Source organism: Rhineura floridana, chromosome 5 (assembly GCF_030035675.1).
Source record: "Rhineura floridana isolate rRhiFlo1 chromosome 5, rRhiFlo1.hap2, whole genome shotgun sequence".
In the NCBI taxonomy this organism is placed as follows: Eukaryota; Metazoa; Chordata; class Lepidosauria; order Squamata; family Rhineuridae; genus Rhineura; species Rhineura floridana.
Window position 1 is genome coordinate 97,361,713 of NC_084484.1, and position 17,371 is coordinate 97,379,083.

Below are 17,371 nucleotides of genomic sequence, written 5' to 3' on the forward strand. Positions count from 1 at the left end.
GGTACTGGCCTTATGTAACATAATGACTGTGGGTAATACAAGCTAATAAGCATAATTCTACAAAACCCTAAAAAATGAAAACCAAAATTCCAGATGAACACAACTTTTCAGGTGGTTATGTTAATACCAAGGTAAATTGCCTCATGGTGAATGGTCATCTCTGTTTACTCTGTGTTGATGGTAAATGTAGACAATACCCAAAGTAGCATGGGAGCAACCATAGAGGTGGAGGCAATCCTGCAATTCCACAAAATATTTAAACAATATTAATATATATATATTAAAACTATATTAAAATTAAACTAAAGTAAAACAATATTAAAATATAGTTAAAATAGTTTATATCTTGATGTGAAATATTTTTTGCGCATGAAAGCAGTTCCTTCTATTACTTCTGGCTAAGCAATTGTGCGGATAATGTAAGGTCTGGACTGGGCAATCATGGACAAAGCAGGCAGCAGTCCCACAGATTCAAGCTGGGGAAAGTGCTGATACTGGCTGCATCCACATAGCACAAGTTATGTTTGTTCATATTCAAGCCTTGTCAGGATAATTCAAGTATAAATGAGAAAATGTTTTGTGAATCAATCCTTAAAGATGAAATTGCAGCATAACTGATGGGAAACTCAAAACCAGTGTGGTTGTCATCAAATTGTCATGGCTCAAACACAGCATGGGTCCTAGTTTGGCCTGGGAGGCCTTTTTCTCCACACCATGAGCACCTCCTCCATATCTGATGTCAAATGTGATGTCATGTGCAGGGCATATAAGGGCACAGTTCCAAAGGAACAACTGGGAGCTTCAGTGAGCCCCCTATTGTTTCTTGGCAAACGGGGCTTGAAGACAGTACTGATCAACGAGCTCCACTGGGTTCAGCCACACTTGGGAGCTCCCCTCTGGGAAGTCCTTAGTGCAGCCAGGGAGACACTTGAATCCAAACCATGCCTGCAAACAGATTTCAAAGAAGCCCCTTTGATGTTGTTATTGATGTCAAAGTTGCCCATGAGGGTGGTGGAGTAAAGGATCTGGCCCACCGGCTGGACCCAGTCGTCCACTGCTGCTCTAACAGCTGAGAAAAGCCCAAAAAAGGTTGCATGTGATATGGAGGGACCCTGTCTCCTGCCAGAGTGGTATTACTGCTTTTTTGTAGCTTGGTGACTACGATGTAGCAGGAGCATTAATGATTATTTTTGAGCAGACTGATGGGCTTGGAGGGTGAACTGGGGTTGAGTTGCAGTGCACAATATAAGAAGTGTTAGTAAGGTATATTTCATTTATTGAATTTTTAACCCAAACATATCCCAGGAACACACTACATGGTTTCTCTGTTCTCAAATTAACTCCAGTGGTAAATGAGCTTCCTCTGACGTTTTGCATTATTAAAGAATTTCCATTTAGTGTATGCAGTCATCAGCATGCTAGGAAAAATGTAGGGTACATGAGTGATAAGTTTAATATGTTTTCTTTCCTTTATCAAGTGACTGGAAGATCAGTTTCAGCATGTCCTCTTAAAAATATATGAACCAGCTTGCGTGACGAGCCAAGAATGGGAACAGAGCTTGTAGCATATTGTGCCTCCTCTACCATTCTTTCATGATTTATTTAGAATGTTTCCAACATTCAAATGTGGAGTTTGTGTTGCTGTTACACTGCAAGATTTAGTTCACAAGTTGTTGCAGCTTTGTTGCTGCATTAATACTGTATTGAACTTTAAAAATTCCCAACCAATCTTTGGCAATGTGAGAACTGACAGAACTAACAAGTTCATGGGTTACAACTGCTGTTGTAGATCTTGGGCTATTTTTGTAGTGAAAGAACAATGATTCCAATAGCAGCCACTACTCTGATGGCCATTAAAAAGTGTTGCCTGAAATGGTGAAGTAAAATGTTAATTTTCTTTAAGAAAGCATCTGTGATGTTTTCTTATACTTCCTTACTAGGGAAAAATAAACTTGTTCAGCTGAAGATTCTGAAGCAAGATTATCTAGTTACATTGAGAGGCTCACTCAAAACCCCTCCTGCCTTGAAATAATGTGTATAGAGGCTATGGGATCATACCGTATAGTCCTGCCCATTTACCACCAACACATGCATTGACCATACTCACTGCTGGCCATGCTTTTGATGCTTTATGAAGGAATCTATAGTGCATCCAGATATACATGCACAGAACTGTTGCACATGATGTGGGACCTTCGTTGGCCCAGGATTCTTCCTGGTGTGGTGGAGTTTTGTGTGCCTACACTATTTCTGTATAAGACCCATTTACACAATCGCTGGATGTGTCGCTCACAAGGTGCATGGCTGGCAAGCACATCATCAGTGAGATGGTTGGGAGAGATTGGGAACAGGAACTGCTGGGAACCATGGGTCTTGCTGAGGAAGCAGTCAGAAACAGAAAGTCATTTTTAAGGCCATTCCCAAAGTTAAACAGGCTAGAATCAATGCCAAAAGCCATCAGTCCATAGAAGGTTGGGATCAGAATTTAGGAATGAGGGAAGCTGCAGTGGGAGACAAGGACTGCAGGAGACCAAAGTAAAAGGAGATGTAACATCATTGTGGAGGTCAGTTACAAAATAGGATGCCAGGACTGTTTGTCAATATAGATGTGGACCATTGCATGTGTGAGACCACAACAATTAACCCCCATTACCCTCCTTTAAAAAACAAACAAACACTGTCAGACAGAGGAGGGTTGCCATCTTTATCTCCTAAGGGCAGAAATAAATGTTAGAGGCAAAACAGGACTTGCCCCATAATGCTAATACTTCCCAATGTTAAACAGCACCTCTTGCCCCACCTCATCTTCCCTACAAATCCCCCTCCACACACATAGCATGGCAAACATGGGTTTCAGAAAACACATTTCCTAAGATAGCATACAGTTCCACCTTCAATGAGATAGGTGCATTATCTAGTGTCCACTCAATTAAATTGTGGTGGGAAAAGAACTGGTCCTACCACATTCCTTAACTGCTTATTCCAGGAATGATAATACTTCGAATCACATGGTCCCAATCCAAATGTTGATGCATTAGGGGCAGGCAAGAATTTCAATTCAGTTCACATTTCAAGGCAAATCTATCAAATCCAGACTTTCCAAAACAATATGAGAACTAAAACACAGCCATCCTTCAAAATTCACACATTCAAATTTTGCAGTGCAGTTCTCCAACCAAACAATGTTTCCAAAAATGCATATGTATTGGGGGAAAGTGAGCATAAAAATGTATATATGAGAAAAATAACATGCAAAGATGCATTATATGACAAGAAATGGCTTGCAAAAATGTTATTAGGAGAAATTTGCTCTGAAATGCTGGAGAGTTTTCATGATTTTCTTTTTCAAAAATATGCAAATTGTTGCAGAGATGTGGAGAACTGAATTTAAGATTGGAAAAAATGAGAAAGTGAGAGAAATGAAATTGACAGAACTGTCCATCCCTAGAATGCACGCAGTTGCATGTGTGCAGTCCCGTCAGACCATGGGCAATTACCCTCACTAGTTGTTTATCTCCAAACAAATCTATGAGCAGCACCCGTTGTGCAGGTGGCATTTAGCTGGATTCCTTGTCATTTAATGGAACATTTCCATTTTTCATGGCACTATTCTGATCATACAGAGGATAAATTCTGGAGACTAGGAAGCAATTCATTGACTATGCTCACTGGCTTAATCCCAGTGGAATCGATCCTTAACTTGGTGTGAACTTATTGCATATATGTACTACAAAATGTATATTTGAATGGATGATTATCACTGCACATCCGTTTCCTATCCAAATGGAAAGTTCAATTATTTTAAGTTATATTAGAAAAATCATCATTTCTGAATAGCTTTTGTGGTAATTAAGCCTCAGTTCATGAATTATTAAGCACACTCATTTTCGGTGCTCTTCAATTGAAAGGTTTGCTTTCATTGCTAATAAAGTACACACACTACTGAAAAGAGGTAATTAGAGCATCAAAGCCAGTGAAGCATCTTATTACTTAAAGCTTTGCCTGGAAATGTTATCATTTGGCTGTATCGTCCTTTAGCAAGATCTGACAAATCTTACTTATAGAGAAACTGGTAATTTTTTTTCAATTATAAGAATTGAACTTTTTCCATGTTTCTGCCACATCTTTGGCTGTAATCTCTTATCTTTTGAAAATTGATGGTGATATATTTTGATTTATTGATCAATCTTGATCTAAAAAATCCAGAAAGGCCCCATAGGTTTTTTTCCCCCTTCAAAAACACCATTAGTACCATCTCTTTTTTAACCTTTTCATTCCATGGAACAACTCTAACCCTAACACAAGGCAAAAATTAAAGCCAGATGAACAATCCTCTTTCAGAATTATTTTTGACTCAATCCTGCTGCATTATCTATAAGCTGTATGAGGCTCAGTGCAATGTCAGGCACTTCAGCACATCATCCCAACTAGCTGTTTTGTGGCCTGCAAACTAACCCTCAAAATGACAGTAGTGTACAGTAGGGATGTAGGAAGCTGCCTTATATTACGTCAGATCATTGGTCCATCTAGCTCAGTACTATCCATCCTGACTGGCAGAAAGTCTGCAGGTTTCAGACAAGGTCCTCTCCCAGCCCCTTCCTGGAGATGACAGGGATTGAACTTGTGGTTTACTGCATACAAAACACATGCTGTACTACCATTGAGCTACATTTATTTATTTACTTGGTTATTTCAGATATTTATGTACCACTTAATCATTTGCATTTCTATGCTGTGTATATGTAAAACAATGAAATCATCACAGAACCCTACCTTAAAATGCCTGCTGGAACAAGGAAGTCGAGTTATGCACTTGAAGTTCATCAGGGAGGGTACCTGTCTAATCTCAGTTGGGAGGGAATTCCATATATTTGGCCCCAATACTCAGCTTCTAGTTGTTGCAATCTCTGCATCTGAGCCACGAGGACCACCAACTGAGACACCCCCAAAGATCTCAGTGATCGGACCAGGATATAAGGAATCAGGCAGTCAGTAAAATTTCCTGAACCCAAATTGTTAATAAAATTAATAAAAGAACCTTGAAGCTGGCTGGGCAAGCAGCCAGTACATCCCCTCTCCAAAAGGTTCAGTCAGTGCTAGTAGGTCAGCAGCAACAGTCTTTTTTTTCCAGAAGCAATATCATGCAAAACTACACACAGAAATGAACAGAGATGGTGCAGCAAAAGTAGGATAGGAGAAGGGCAAAGCTACCCTGTGCACAAACCTAAAGAAAGTTAAGCTCCCACATTAGTGCAGCCCTACTAACCTATATAGCAGAGACCTCTTATAATGGGATGGCATCTGGGGGACAAGTTAGTAGGCTGTTATTGGCCCACACAAGATTTTACTGTAGCTCCCTCAACACAAACTAGTTGGCGCGCTGTCACAGCCATACATAGGATTTCATTCTTACTGTTTGATCAAAAGCCATATGGCTTGCAAGCAATTATCAACAAACATATTTATTTCACTTGAAACCAAATCTTAATACTGTTTGAAAATGCTTGCAGAGCATAAAATAATTAGGATTTGAATTGGTGAATTAAAAAAAAATGAAGCACAAGTTACACCCTGGTGTTTGTCATAATCAGCAGAATATTGCAGTGTCATCATTCACCATTCATACTACAAACAGCTATAACAAAATTACAGTAGATGTTTATAAATGAGAATGTGTCTTGGTAATGAAGCTGTTGTAGCGATGGTCTCTTTTTCCATGCAACTTTGAATGCAGAGGTCTCAAACATTAGCAACCTACATCAATGGGGATGACACCACCAGGGTGTGCATTAATTTCTAAAATGAATTTAAAATGAAACAAATGCACCCTCATTCATTTCTGTGAGAAACAAGTGGAAATATTGGAACAAATGGGAGAAACAAATGAAAATGAGTTTGTTTCATTTTCCCCATTTGTCTCTTTGATAGAAAGGATTCCTGAAACTGCCAAGCTTCATTGCACTGCATTGCTTAGCAAATTGATACATCCAGGGAATATTCTGCAGGGAAGGAAACGCTTGGAGTGCGCTGAAAGTGTTTAGGCATGAGCCCTATTCATGAGCGAAATGCATGCATGCACAAAATGCGTAGAGGGACATGGGGCTGTGCATGCCAGTCCCAAGCCAACGTCACCATGCCTACCATCCTCTCCATTCCCAGTCTTTTGTGCATTCAGCTGAATATCTCCAAACTGAATGTGCTGAGATTCTCCCTTCAGTCCTTTGCAGTCAGGAGTGAAGAAGATGTCAGAGTACCCAAGGACACGGGTGGGGGGGATGTAACTCTATGTTCACTTAAACAGTTTGTGCCCTCACATCTTTGGCTGAATAAGGGTTTGAAAATGGGTCAGTCTGAACCATAAAGCAATGGGAAACTTATTGGAAGATGACGCCCCCTTTTTGGTTACTTGTAAAATGTGAAGACTTTGTCCGATCTGACTGAAACTTGGTATGCCAGATATTGTGGGGTAGTAGTAAAATACCTGAACATTTCAAAGAAATTTGACCATATAACACCTGTCCTGGCGCAGCTGCACTGGCTACCGATATGTTTCCGGGCCAGATTCAAAGTGTTGGTTCTTACCTATAAAGCCCTAAACGGCATCGGACCGCAATACCTGGTGGAACGCCTCTCTCGCTATGTACCTACCTGTTCACTACGCTCGACGTCGAAGGCCCTTCTCCGGGTCCCAACTCATAAAGAGGCCCGGAGATCAACAACTAGATCTAGGGCCTTCTCGGTGGTGGCCCCCGAACTATGGAATGCCCTCCCAGACAAGATACGCCTGGCGCCTTCTTTGTTATCTTTTCGGCGCCAGGTAAAAACCTACCTTTTCGCCCAGGCTTTTTAAACATTTTAAATTTAATTTTAAACCTAATATGGATTTTAATTTATAAACTCAATGGCAATTCTATTTCGGATTTTTATCATGTTATATTTTTCACACTTGCTCATATTTTAATTGTGATTTTATTTGTTGTACACCGCCCTGAGAGCTTTCTGCTATAGGGCGGTCTAGAAATGTAATTAAATAAAATAAATAAATAAATACCCCTTGCACGGAAAAGTTAGAGGCTTCAGAACATCTTACTCTCTGTTGTAATGGACAAATGAAATGAATGAGACAGTAACAAATGAAAAACAAAATGCATGGAGCTGCCAGAAATAAGAAAAAATTATGGCATCCCTAAACAACACACGTTGAAACAGTAACTCTAGTATGAAACCTCCTAGTTCAGACCACTTCCTTGGGGGCAGTAGCTACACCATAGAAGTCAGATATAGGAGAAGATACTATCTGGACAAAGTTAAAGAGCAAATTACACATATTAATTTATATCTGTTTCACAGTAAGAATGCTGAGAATTGCAATTTGTGGTGGTGCTCAGAAGATTCTCTAGCTCTTCTCAGAGAACTACAGGCCTCAGAGTTCCTTGCAGGCAGCATATGCCAACCTTCCCCAATACAGTGCCCTCCATGTGTTTGGACTGTAACTCCCATTATCCCTGACCATTGGCCATGGTAGTTGGGGCTCATGGGAACTGCAGTCCAAAACAACTGGAGGGCATCAGGTTGGAAAAGGCTGGCTTAGGATATTAAACCATTTTAAGTCTGTCATGTAGATATACTTACTGTTCCCTATGTTTCTAAAGAAAAAAAGGGAGTTGGAGGGGGTTACAAAGTATTTATCGATATTTTTCTACTCTCAATATGTTGGCTTTTGTCCCTGAGCACCATTGTTCCTATGGTGCCTGTGTTTTTGTTATTATAGGACAAACAAATTGTATACATCCAAAGTGTTTTAGGGTGAAAAGAATTAGAGAAATACAAATTGGCAATTGTAAGATCCTCAGGCCCTTACAGTTCTATTTCCAACTGGTAGCCTTATGTAAATGCTACAGTATGCTAAACTATTCCCAAGATGGGAAGCACACATTATGCTAAAAATAGTGTACCATACATCTGTGTTGGAAACTTAACTTACAATAAAGCAAATGGTGCCAAACAAAGTCTGCAGGAGTAAACCTCTGAACCTCCAAACCTCTGAAAGATTTTATCTGTCTGTGACTGTAAATCAGAAAGAGAATAGGAACTATTTGTCTTTGCAAGAACAATAGCATAGTCGTTGCTTATGAAGCCAACTAGGGGATCTGCTTTATCTTAAATTACTGGGCAACTTTCTCTTTCGTTAGTTTAGATTTAAGGGGAAAACTTTGTCATGTTTAGCTCAACAGAGTGTCTAACAGAACCCTGTTTATGGCACAGACCAGCCTCCATACCTCTCTTTTTCAAATAGCTTATGGAACTGTACTATTATTGGAAAAGTCTTGCACTTAAAAATTCTGGCATCTTCTGTTATACATAGATGCGGTTTTGGTAGCTAACATTTGAGATGAAAGCATATTAAATATACCTTAAAACACTAATGAATCAATTGCTGGAGTTTATGTATTTTAAAACAGGTTTCAATGAGGGCCAACTCTGTAGCTGGAAGAAGCTCATACCTTTATTCAGATCAGGTAGGGGTGCCATATTGCCCAGTTAGTTGGGTTTTATCCATATTCTAGCCATGCTACCTGGTACCTGCTTAGCCCGCTAGGTGACCCAGATCCCCAGCTTTCATTTTTTTAAAAAAGCAAGCCTCTAACCCTTGTGGATCCAGAGATACAAGGCAAAATGTGGAGGCAGTTTTCTGCCATTTTGTGAGAAATCAGCCTGTTCCCGCCAATGAGGGACACCACAGCTGTCCTGGGAAAATCAAGAATTTTAGTCTGCTTGCCTGCTGTATCTGCAGAATCTAGCAGCTGAGAAATTGCACATGCTCATTTGATCAACACATGCAACTCAACCCCTTATCCCTAGACTTTCTAGCTGAGTCAGCAAGGAGAAGCAGCCATCATCTCAGTTGCCTCTGTGTCTCAGGTTATGTGTCTTAAGTGGTAAATCCAATGGGAGGGTCTGCCTATCATCATGGAGGATGGAATAAAGGGATTTGAATCCACCAAACCCTCCCCTGAACAAATACAAGATATAAAAGCAAGTCTTTCTGTAGAAAAGACTGAAGTATTACCATTTGCTTCTTTCAGCCCTGCCCCCATCGTGTTAATTGGTGCTTACTCCCAAGTAAAGTTGCATTGGAATGCAGCCTCTTCCATCCTGTTTCCCAGCAGACCAGCAATTCAGAAAAGGCTAAAAAGTATTTTTTTAATACATATCCTTCAGAATGACTGGCAGACATCTTCTCACCAAAGATCACCCTCTGTGTGTGTGTGAGAGAGAGAGAGAGAGAGATCTCCAGTTTTATTTTTACGGAGATTGTGACGATAGCAGAGTTGCTGCTCTATGCCATGGAGTGGTGGGGCCTTCGCAGGGTCAGCCAAAATGAGTGTGGGGGATCCGGGTGAGGTGAGAATCATGACCTTCACAGCTTTATGTGTTGTGTCAGAAAGAGGCAGCCAGGACTCCTGGGTCCTATATACGAGTACTGTGGGGGAGAGGCAGAACTCCTGGGTCCTTTATATATATATATATACATATGTATATATAGGGGTACCAATGCTGGTCCTACTCAGAGTAGACCCACTGAAGTTAATAGACATGCTCACCTTAGCTACATTAATTTCAATGGGTTTATTCTAAGTAGGACTTAACGTGAATGCAACCCATTATGTGTGGGTTGTACATACACACATGCCTATAAACAGGTCTCCTGGGTCGTTTTTATTCACATGAACACACACACTGTGGCAGAGGAGGAGAGCCTAGGAGTCATGTCGTATATCTCTCCCACTCAGATATATATTCATATGCTCAGAGGTGTATGTCTGTATATACACTGTTGAAGGAGACTGTGATAAGACCTTAGCTGAAGAAGCCTTCATTAGACTCTGCTGATCTTAACAACTTCTGCCCAGCCTCTAATTTCCCCTTTTGGGGCAAGGTGATTGTGAAGGTAGTGGTCCCTCAGCTCCAAGTTTTCCTGGATGAATCGGATTGTCTAGACCAGCCTTTCCCAACCAGTGTGCCTCCAGATGTTGTTGGACCACAACTCCCATCAGCCTCATCCAGCATTGCCAATGGTCAGGAAAGATGGGGATAGTGGTCCAACATCTGGAGGCACACTGGTTGGGAAAGGCTGGTTCCCTAGACCCTTTCCAATCAGGCTTCAGGCCCGGTCATGGGGCATAAACTGTCTTGGTCACCCTGCTTAATGACCTACACTGGGCATCAGACAGGGGAAGTGCATCCCTGTTTGTGTTGCTGGACCTCTCAGTGGCTTTTGATACCAGCGACTGAAAAGTATCATGAAGGAAGAGGCCACACAGAGGATCTAACAATAACAAGAACTTTACTATAACTAATTATATACAGAGAACAAGAGCCACAGTATGGTGCTGCTTGTAAGACAGGCCTGGAACTGAAACTACCACAGCCTGGGGCTGACTCAGCAGTTCCTGGTATGGCAAGCCTGGAGGGCCAATACACTACAGAGACCATGGTATTCATCTCTCCTTACCATCTGTAGGGAGGGAGTGCTTATCCAAAACCGATGCCTAGAGGCTGTGAAGGGCTGGATGTGGGCTAACAAACTGAAATTTAATCCAGACAAGACGGAAGTGTTGCTGGCCAAGGGGAAATCTGTGCCAGGGATAGGGCTATAACCTGTTCTGGACGGGGTCGCACTCCCCTTGAAGTAGCAGGTACACAGTTTGGGAGTCCTCCTGGATCCTGCCCTACTGCTTGAATATCAGCCAGGAGTGCTTTTGGCCAACTTAAACTAGTTTACCAGCTGCTCCCATTCCTGGAAGCGGTTGTCTTGGCCACAGTGACACATGAATTGGTGGCATTGAGGCTTGATTAGTATAACATTCTATGTGGGGCTGCCTTTGAAAATGGTCTGGAAATTACTGTTGGTTCAAGATGCAGCAGCCAGAATGTTAACTGGATTGCAGCATGGGGATCATATTACCCCTGTGCTTTATCAACTCCACTGGCTCTCAATTTGTTTCTGGGCCCAACTCAAAGTGCTAGCTTTGACCTTTAAAGCCCTAAATGGCCTTGGACCAGTGTACCTGAGGGACTGCTTACGCCCATATCTACCTGCCTGTCATTTAGACCAGCTGCCTCTGGTCTCCTCGGCATGCCTGGAATGAAAGATGTTAGACTGGCAGGCATGTGGGAGAGAGCCTTTTCAGCCATGGCCCCCCTGGCACTGGAATATCCTACCCCAAGAAACCCACTCACTTCCTTCCCTGATGGTGTGCCGGACACTCCTGAAAACCATCTTGTTCTGGAGAGCCTTTGGGAGGAACTGAAGGTAGAACCTAAAACTGATTTTATTTCCCCCCCTTTTTTAGTTTTAGCTCTTTAGTCCCTTTTAATATCACTCCCCTATATTTCTTAACTGTATTTTATATATTTTATCTATTTTAATGTTGCATTGTGAGCCACCTTGAGTGCCCTACTGTAGTGCAGAAGGGTGGAATAGAAATATTTTAAATAAATAAATAAATATTTACACGCACACACACGTATACATACACCCAGACTCTCTATATATTCAGTGCAGTAGGGGATGCAACCTTTTCCCCCTTAAGACCAATAGGAATGGAACAATCCACTCCACACTCAGCAGCTTAGGAAAAGTTATTTGCTTACTATGTGGCATATTTTGCTCTTGGTGCTACATGTCTATCCCCTGGCAGTGGCTGAAATCCCTTATTCCTAATGCCAAATTAATAGAGGCAAGCTTAGAATTTAGTGCTGTAGAATCCACTCAGCACATATTTAGAGGATCCATTTTCATTATTACTATGTCACATATTCAAAGCCCAATTCTTGTTTTGGCAAGGACTGGGGAAAATGTCCTTTATTTAAAATTTGAACTGAAAATGGTTTGTAGCTATCTTCTTTTATACAGCCAAATCCAAACATTATATATTTTGCTATGTAAACCTCTTTGGGAACTTTTTGTTGAAAAGCAGTATATAAATATTTTTACTACTACTGCTATTTTTGGCAGGACTCCATATTGTATGCTCAAAATACTCTGAAGTTCAGGGAAACCTTGCTGCACACCAAGGTTCTTTCTAGTGGTATATTAAATACTCTAAAGATAGAATACATCATTCCTATTTACTTGCAGCTCTTCAATTTGCTGCTCAGCATAAGTATAACCTTGGGTGTACTTCAAACTTGTGCAGGGGCATAGTATGTTGTTGGAAAGGATTCTATGACAGCACTGCTTGCTTTGAAGCTAATTAACTAAGTTTATTGACTGAACTGATAATATTGAAATTTTGATTTCTGTCTGGCCTCATCCACACGGCGATTTAGTGTGTGTCTGGTGCTACTTGGATCCCTTTGTAATGCTCATGGTTCACATGACATAGCAGAAACTATAACTCAGTTTCCCCCTTTAAATCCATATCAACCAAATCCAATTATAATGCAAAAAGGACAGGAAAAACCGTCTCAGCTTTGCTGCGCTCCTCCATGTAGGTGCTTTGCTTCGATGTTTTTTTGATGTGTGGGCTCTCTTATGCGGCATAAGCTATGCCCCATCGCATGCTCCCTCTCTCTCCGCCGCCCACAAAAGCTGCTGCAGCCACTGCCTACTTTGCCTTTCACTCCCTCCCTCCTCTAATTAGTTTCAGGTGTGCAACTGACAAGAAAAAATGAAACTGACAAGAAACCCTCCCCTTCTCCATTAGCAATATCGATATTCTGGAGGGAGTAAACATGTAAAATTGGGGGCGGGGCCTTTCCAGAGGAATGCCTACTTGTGTGAAAGGAAAACAGCGGATTGGAAGATAGCACTGAGGAAGAAGTGTGGACCTTGAAAAACTCTTGCAATGATAAAAGCAGCTTCTTAGTACAAAGTTAGGCTCCCATGTGGATAAGCCCTCTGTGTTACAGGTTGAGGCATTTCACATTTCCTAATTATGGCCAAGACAATCTCTCGGTCACAGTATTGCTTTTAATTGACTGATTGTGTATTTCTGTTGTTTTTGTAAGCTGCCCTGAGGGCAGAATATAAATCTTCTAAATAAATAAATGCTCTAAAGTGTTGGAAACTAGAGTCTACATATTTAAGGCTTAAAATGTAAGTTAAAATAAGATTCCTTACATCCTCCCTCAGTATTTGGTGGTAATTACTAGGTACAAAAACAAAACAACTGGGCAACGCAAGCATTAACATGCTTAATATGCATAATTAGCAAATAATTTGCATAATATGCAAATTAGCCTGACCAGATTTCTGGAACTGGAATATGGCAACCCTAAGATCAGGCCTCCAGTACATATACTCACCAAACCAAACAAGTCCATGATTAGTCATATATTGTGGCCTGCCAGGTTGTTGTTGTTACGTGCCTTCAAGGCGATTACGACTTATGGCGGCCCTATGAATCAGTGACCCCCCCAAGAGCATCTGTCATGAACCACCCTGTTCAGATCTTGTAAGTTCAGGTCTGTGGTTTCCTTTATGGAATCAATCCATCTCTTGTTGGCCTGCCAGATACATCATTATTATTATTATTATTTATTAGATTTATATCCTGCCCCTTCCCCCAGTAGGAGCCCAGGGCAGTGAACAAAAGCACTAAAAACACTTTAACACATCATAAAAACAGACTTTAAAATATATTAAAACAAAACAACCATTAAAAACATATTAAAACAAAACATCTTTAAAAACATTTTTTAAAAGCTTTAAGGTTTAAGAACATATTAAAAAGCAATTCTGACACAGACTCAGACTGGGATAAGGGCTCTACTTAACATGAACCACTCCAGAGGACCCTAGGTTGTATCCAGTGTAGCACTAAGTAAGCATCCCATCAATATAAGAATTTCTGCCTGCACAATGGTACTTTCCCCCCTCTTCCCCCCTCCATGAGGGCCATACGCCCCCCCCCATCTGCTCTGGAGGTCTGGGAGAATCCCTATAACTGATTTAGAGAGCACACAAGGGAGAAGAGAGTTGGGAAGTCCCATTACGCAAGCAGAAATCCTTGCACTGACAGGACACTTACTTAGCACTATGTTGGATACAACCCCCTTCCCTTATTTTGCAGTCTTCATCAGATAAAACTAGGGAGCATCTTGAGCTCGAGTATACTATTTGCACTGAAAGCAGGGTTTGTTTTATGAGTTCACAAGTCAAAGAGGCCAGATTTTGACACTACAATATTTGTGGGAGTGAGTCAGAGAAGAAAATAAGCTGGTAGGCCTCTAGATGGGAATGGAGGTGTTGCTGCTGCAGCTCAGAGCTGTACCAATGACCTTTTCTGTCATACCTTCCACTTTTACAGTGTGCAGAAAGGTAGCAAAGGAGGTTTCCACAAAGCAGCACCATATCAGGGCCTCCTTTCACCACAAAGTTCTTTAGTTCCGGCTGGGAAATTCTGATAATTCCTGCTGATCGACAACGATAGTAGCTGCCTGAAAATAGACTATGGTCCACCCAGTGCAAATTAATTCTGTACTGAAATTACCTTCAAGTTGTCCTCACATTTCATGGATCAATATTTCTTTAAACTGGTGTTATTCCTTTACAAATTGGTGCTGTGAACAAGGTAGGGTATATTTTCATACAGTGAATGACTAGATGGGATAATACCTATTTCTGCACTGGATACAGTTTCTTTGACTTTGTGTATTGCAGAAAAGTGACAAAAAAATTCTTTTTCTTTTTCACCTCCCCACTTCCCCTAACAGGTGACCTCATGCATTTGCCACCATATCTTAGAATGGACTTTTTGTTAAATCGAGGCGTTGCAGGCACTAGCAGAGACCTGGGCTTAGGACAAACCTGCCTGGAACCTCAGAAAAGCCGAACCTTGAAGCGTCCAACAGTCTTGGAGCCAATACCTATGGAGACTTCATCCACAAGAGAAGTACAGTCATGGCAACCTGGTGCCGTAGCAACATTACCTCAGCGAGAAGGAGCTGAGCTAGGACAGGCAGCTAAAATGAGCAGCTCCCAAGAATCCCTTCTGGACTCCCGGAGCCACTTGAAAGGAAACAATCCCTACGCAAAATCTTACACCCTGGTATAACAAACAGAGGATGGGTGGACAGTGGCTGTAAATACTTAACGGTTATTTAAAAAAATCCAATCAAAGCTACCTTTTTTATTGAATTCCAATATTTATAATTAAATAAGAAGATTGCCAAAATATTTGGGACACAAATGCAACCTACAGACAGTGCGAAGACTCTCCTGCTTTTTTTCTGTCTGAGTGTGAGCTTCATCTGACTGGACCTCCTGAATTTTTTGAGAAAAGGAAGTCCAGTTTTTCTGATATTCACAAACTTTTGTGTTTTTACTGATTTTCTACAAAGCGCATGGGGACTAAATGAAATATTTTAAACTGGGAGTTCCATCACACACAAGTAAGAAGGAAAACAATTTTTAAAAAATCACCCTATTTGTGAATTTAACAGGAATATTTATTTGAGAAGGCAAAAAAACAAAGTCTTTTTGTCATGTTTTGCACAATTTTTTTTAACTAGAAAATGAGTCCTTGATCAGTTTTTTTTCTTTCATTGTTAATTAGAATGAGTGCTGTCAGTGAAGTGGGGAAGGGAGGGGGAATCAAATTGGTTTTGGCAGTTATTTTCTTTTTTTATATTAATTTAATGAGACACTCTTTGCATTTTGTCTATGCGAAATAAAAGGGTCTTCTGCCTTTATCTCTGTGTTTGCATTGCCTTGCCTTGCCTTGTTTCCACATAGGCTGTATTTATTTTGCACTGGATCTTGTAGACTTTGTAGAATTATAACCCACACTGACTTGACTGAAGAAGCTTTTTTTAACCATTGGAGAGGTTAAAAAAAATCTCTCAGGGACTTTCTGTGAGGGAAAGAAGCTGTTTAAAGACATTTTTTTTTAAAAAAAATGGATGCAATTATGAGAACTGATGAATATTCATGGTATGATGTCTTTGAAACGGGTGCTATTAATGTCAACATTTTCTTCTCAAATTTGTGGACATTTTGCCTTTCCCTTGAAGCACCAGAGATGGGCAGAGAACTGGTTAATCTGGTGCTGATGTACTATGAGGTAGTGCTGACTGGGGTTTTGAGGGGGAGTTTGCTCAAAGTACAATGGATTGTTCTATTATAGGAGGCAGGAAGATATTTTCCACAAGTTAGAATGCCAGCCCTAGAGACAGCAAGGAAAAAGGTGTTTTCCATTTTCTCTTCCAACGTGTGACACAGTTTACATGGATTTTTATTTGTTGTATCTTGCTTGGTGCACACAATTCTACAGGTTACAATGCAAACGTTGTGCTGCAGCAGCTGCTGTAGGAACATGTTACACACTCTAGCATCAGCAGATGTAAGTTTGCACTACTAGCTCTGTGCTTAAAGTGCTTGGGTGCAAGTCCAAATCACTAAGGACAACCCCAACTAGGATGAATAAAGGATCCTAGTTTTGACAATCTGATGTGTGTTTGAATTTATCTTCAGTCTTTCATATCTTTGGAACTGCAGTGACTTTTTCAAGAGGTATCAGAGTTATTAGGCAGCCGTTAAGCCCAATGTGCTTTTAGAATCTATCTAGGAGCCAGGGCTAGTCCAAAATATTTTGCTACCTGAGGCAAAAGACAAAATCATTCCATGTACAGATTCTGGCAGTTGAATCTTATTTCAAAGCTGATGATGGGACAGCATTCACCACCACACTTAAGGGTGCAGGGTAGGCCATATGTGGCACACACAGCTCTCTCCTCTAACTTGATTGCCACCAGGCTCCTCTCTTCAGCATCTGCCACCTGAGTTGATGGTCTCATTCTGCCTAATGAAAGGACCAGCCATAATGGAGCTGTACCCATGTATTCTAAGAGTTCATAAAACCACTCATACACAGCAAATGCTGAGTGGCTTCACTATTAAATCTTGCGTTGTTTCCTGGCCCCTTCATCATACATCAAGCAACCTTGTGGTCTTTCATCAGTTACGAATTCTGCTTCACCATTGTTCTCCCATATTTTTGCATCCTGCAAATTCTAATCTGCTGTGATCACGTGACCTTGCATTTCTGATCTACCAAGAGTCCAGCTTTTAAATGTGGATGATACTTTTTGATAAATGGATTCAGTCTATCCATTTCCCTGTCCTTGACACTATGGCAGTCAGTATTTGCCAGATAAAAAGCAAGTACACCATACCACATTTTACTTTTCAAGATCAGATGGCAATTCCAGCTAACTTGAGATAATGTGTGCATTCCTCATTCCACAGGAAGAATTTGGCACTAATGCAATTACTTCAGAGGAGGAGAGGGTAGGGAGGAATGTGTGTCCTGCCCAGGTTTGTTCCTGTAACACTAAACCATAGTTCATCATTATGTCTAAA

The 17,371-nt window shown here is 40.9% G+C and overlaps 1 protein-coding gene across 1 annotated transcript in view; it reads left to right on the forward strand.

Annotated features, from left to right (window-relative positions):
• The window catches only part of DSCAM (DS cell adhesion molecule), a 602,142-nt gene extending 586,763 nt beyond the window's left edge, over nucleotides 1-15,379 (forward strand). The window contains exon 33 of the mRNA XM_061627614.1: nucleotides 14,725-15,379. Within this exon, the coding sequence (XP_061483598.1) occupies nucleotides 14,725-15,065 (341 nt within the window). The 3' untranslated portion in view covers nucleotides 15,066-15,379. The remainder of the gene's footprint in view (nucleotides 1-14,724) is intronic.
• Nucleotides 15,380-17,371: the final 1,992 nt, after the last annotated feature.